Below are 4640 nucleotides of genomic sequence, written 5' to 3' on the forward strand. Positions count from 1 at the left end.
ATCCCCGATTGCAATGCATTTGCTCCTACGTATTTCAAAATTACACCCAACATCGACACCTGATGACCCTCGATGGAGTCGGTAAATGGAATAAAGTGTATGCTAGTAAGTATAGCCTTTGCATTATACGGGGTTAAATGACTAATAGTGTACATCCATACATGCGGACTATTTCACTAGATAAGTGAGAACCACTTGAACAGCTCAAGAGAGGGTTGTCCAGTGCATCATCATATGATCATCCATTCGTGTGAATGGACATCTCCATGCTCTTGCCAATGAAACATGACATTTAAATCAAAGATGTTAGTCTTGAGCTCGAGCGACATTTTTCTTTGTTTTAGGCAACTGATTCAACTAGGAACGAGTTTAGAATATACGACACACTTCCTAATAAGTTTCATGATCTTACGTTGCAACGCATACCTCATGGTACCTATTGTATATTCAAAGACTTTATCTATGCAGCTTGCATGTGTATGCTTATAAATTATAATGCTATAATCGAATAAAATCGTAAAATATTATTAAAATAAAGATTGTTTTATATTAGAGTCAATAAAAGCGTGAATTACAGTTGGCCTGCTGGGCACTTACTCTAACAGTCGTTGTATCTTTTGGTTCATCAATTGGAGTGTTACCAAATTGTGTAGACCTTTGTCATCTGCTTTTGAGCTTCACGGTAAATTTTGACATTTTGGAGAATACGCGGGACTCAAGTTATGAAAAATATAGTGAAATTACTGGATGTTCCAAATGTTATACAAAATTATAATATAGCATATGTTGGTTATTTTCTTTTTCTTGTCTCAAAGGTAAGGGTGGGCAACGGTCGGTTTGGTTCGATTTGCTCTACAACGGTTCGGTCTTTTGGTTTTCGGTTTTGAATATCTCTAGTCCCAAACCAAACCATTTTATTATGGTTCGGTTTGTTTTTTTTTTTGTAATACTGTTCGTCTTATATGGTCGTTTATATATGGTTAGCTAAAATTTTGTTATTAAATAAAATTATACGTCACTTTATGCCTTTAAAATCTAAATCATAGTGATTGTCAAACATTTAATTTGTGGGACTTAATCTTTTACGTATATATATATATATATATATATATATATATATATATATATATATATATATAAAAACTGTGTTATGTACAAACACGTCATGTGAATATAATAACAACACATAACTAATTAACCATGTAAACACGAAAATGTATGAATCCAATGGAATATTCAATAGTGGTGATTGCCGACTGGTGAGTGGTGAGAAAGAAAAGAAAACAACGACTAATGACTGGTGAGAAAGAAGAGAAAATGATCGGATTAAAAATTAAGGGTGAATGATACTAAGTTTCTAAATCCTAATAGGCCTATTATACATCAAAAGTATTATACTTAATAAATATGACCTATTATACATAAAAATCATATACTTAACAATAATATGGATAGTTCGGTCGGTTTTTTGGGAGTATAAAACCGAAAATCGAACGGAAAAACCGAATTTCATAAATTTTAAAATCGTAACCGAGCGAAAACCGAACCATTTAAACTGAATTATTCGGTTAAGTCAGTTTTTCGATTTTTCGGGTTTTATGCCCATCCCTACTTAAGGATTGGTTTTGAAATTTCATTTAAATATATCAAATTCAATATTTATGAGATTATGATATTTTGTTAAATTTCATTTATATGTCGTAATTTCTGATTTCAGCCTGACATGTCAGCAAAATTTTGTATCATGTTAGCACTCTGGAAAAATCACTAAGCTAAAACAAAAATTTAAAATATCATGGGACCGAAATTCTATCAAGTACAATTTACATCATCTTTTTGGGAATTTTTCCTTAGTCGTGTTGTTATCTCTTACTATTTATTAAGGCTGAGTAGGTTAGAGTAACTTCCTTGGTCTGTTTTTTAAAATACCTAAAATACCCTTCACCCCCACTCTCTACATTACTAATTATATATATTAATAAAGTGTTAAAAAATAAAAGCAAGTCACATGTAGTTTAGTGGATAAAGCCTATGTTTCTTAATCATGAGGTTGTAGGTTCAAATTTTGCTTGGGTCTTTTTTATTCTTTTTTAATTTATTTTTTAGTTCATATATCAAAATTATAATGTAGCCACTCATTATTCTTATAAATATATTTTGATCCTCATTTAAATATGAATCAAATAAATTATAAAAACATATCGTACAAGCATGCAACGCGTGCGTCGTTGTACTAGTTTGTATAATATATGTGGGATCGATTTTGAGCACAGCCGGTACAAGTCAATCTTGGATCACATGATTCTCGAGGAAAGGTCAATCCCGACCCGACATATACATCGGATAAAATAAGAAGGAGAAAATATCATCTATATGAATGGAAAATGGAGGGGACCTAAAAAGTTGGTTAAGGCTGGGGAAATTATGAACCGAAGAACAGTTGTAGGGCAGTTGTTAACCGTTGATTTTTTCTCTTTTCCCCCGCAATTTTCTCTTCTTTTAAAATCCGACATTTTCCCATGAATTCCTCTCACACAAATATGAAGCACATCTCCATTACTTTTCTCTCTTAGTTCCCTTTTGATCTTATAAAGAAATTTTGCAGCCATTTATCTCTCGTTAATAGGGAAGCGCCAAAATGGTAATCCTAGCCTCTTACAATTTTTTTCTTCTCTTCTTTTGATTTGATCAATTCTTGATGTATATGTTCAGTCATTTCTAATTATAACCAATTCTTCGCTGCGCGGAAATAAGTTTTTCCATCACTAGTCATGGACGACGAAATAATCTGTCGTTAAATCCGTCTCTAAAATCGATGGGTTATATTTTTAGAGTCGTTTTTATAGAAACCACAAATTAAAGGATCTTTTGGTAGTGTTTTGCACAGTTTTTCTTGACTTTATGGTTTTGATAAAAACGACTCTAAAAATGTAACCCATCATGTCTCGTTTTTATTTATACTGGTGATGCTTGTTAACCGGTACATGAATGTATATTAAAATTTAACATATATAAAATTATACTTTGTGTTTATGTTGTTATTTTGCTATGGTTTTTCCTCACACACACAAAAAAATAATAATAATATTGGGGAATGTTGATTCAATTGTCTCAATGAAATTTTGAAATCGTCCTTTATAAAAGAAATGGCAGTTTCTTGTTTTTTTTAGTTATTTTAATCTATCTTAGTATCAGACACGGCCATAAACTTCCCGGGGAAGAATAATTAGTGGTGTCAAAACAAATTTGTTGGTTGAAATTATAATAGGCAAATGCTGCGTCCGGAACGGCGGTGCACGACGATTGTAAGCTGAAGTTCTTGGAACTAAAAGCGAAGAGGAACTATCGTTTCATAATATTCAAGATCGACGGGCAACAGGTGGTGGTGGATAAACTCGGGAGCCCCGGAGACAGTTACGAGGATTTCGCAGCTGCACTTCCTTCTGACGAGTGTCGCTATGCTGTCTTCGATTTCGATTTCGTCACCAATGAAAATGTGCAGAAGAGCAAGATTTACTTCATTGCCTGGTAACACTTGATATTATTGACATGATATCAAATATGACTCACATATCCATGTCAGTACTCCAATGTGCTGCAGACTAAACATTCTTTATTAGAAGATTCATTCATGTCGATACGAATCATCGTTATCTTTCGAGAACCGATACGACCTTGGCGTAATACTGATGTTAATGTATATTAAATTTGTTGGGATTGAATTAGGTCGCCAGAGACATCAAAGGTGAGAATGAAGATGGTGTACGCTAGCTCAAAGGACAGATTCAAGAGGGAATTGGATGGGATTCAAGTGGAGTTGCAGGCAACGGATCCCAGTGAGATGAGCTTCGACATCATTAAAGCTCGCGCAATCTGATCCATACTTACAACGTTGTCGTCGATCGGTTTGGCTCTTTCATTGCAAGAAAATTAAATCTGTAGTAGTAATTAATGTATCATTATTTATGTTTTGTAGTAATATTCATTTATTAGCGATCGAGTTGTTCAATTTTTATGTAATATTATGTCTTGAATCCAGCATATAATTATGATCTCTACTTTTAAAATATATGCCATGTAGTCTTGGTTTAAGACTTCTTTTGTCGCCTAAATGCTATTTTTTTGTTGCTACATATCAAAAGTAATATTTTCCAACGTTTTGGGTAGATATCTTACACTACTTCAATACAACTTTAATTAGTAAAGCCTATCTGATCGGCCTACACAGCCACATAAAATAAATGGTCCTTCCAACCGATCTCTCTTCTTTGATTGCCTAATCAAGTCAACGATCGGTGCCTAGATTCCTTGTTTAGATCGCACTCGAGATCCTAAACAAACTTTACGTTGAGACTGAATCACCGCAGTTTAAGAGATCTTGTTGCAATGATGTCCGTGATGAATTTTTCTAGTGGAAAAACCAAAGTGGTCGAAAATTGTATGTGAGAAGAGAGGGAGAAAAATTTTAGTGAACAAAATTTTGGGTGCGAAAAAATAATCTATTTCATATGAACCTCAATTAAATATTTATAGAGATTAATTCTTGAACACATCTTCTCCTATTAAGATTCATATTCATACTTAATTAAAATTTTCATGTTTATTATATTATGTATTAATCAACTATTGATATTGGATGA

General features: G+C 33.1%; 1 protein-coding gene across 1 annotated transcript; it reads left to right on the forward strand.

Moving 5' to 3' along the window:
* Positions 1-2448: 2448 nt before the first annotated feature.
* LOC140816668 (actin-depolymerizing factor 7-like) lies at positions 2449-4076 on the forward strand. Its single transcript, XM_073176060.1, has 3 exons — positions 2449-2641; positions 3269-3528; positions 3727-4076. Exons 1-3 carry the CDS (start codon positions 2639-2641, stop codon positions 3875-3877), a joined length of 414 nt encoding a protein of 137 aa, XP_073032161.1. The 5' UTR covers positions 2449-2638; the 3' UTR covers positions 3878-4076.
* Positions 4077-4640: the final 564 nt, after the last annotated feature.

This window comes from Primulina eburnea, chromosome 16 (assembly GCF_022965805.1).
Source record: "Primulina eburnea isolate SZY01 chromosome 16, ASM2296580v1, whole genome shotgun sequence".
NCBI classification, from domain to species: domain Eukaryota; kingdom Viridiplantae; phylum Streptophyta; class Magnoliopsida; order Lamiales; family Gesneriaceae; genus Primulina; species Primulina eburnea.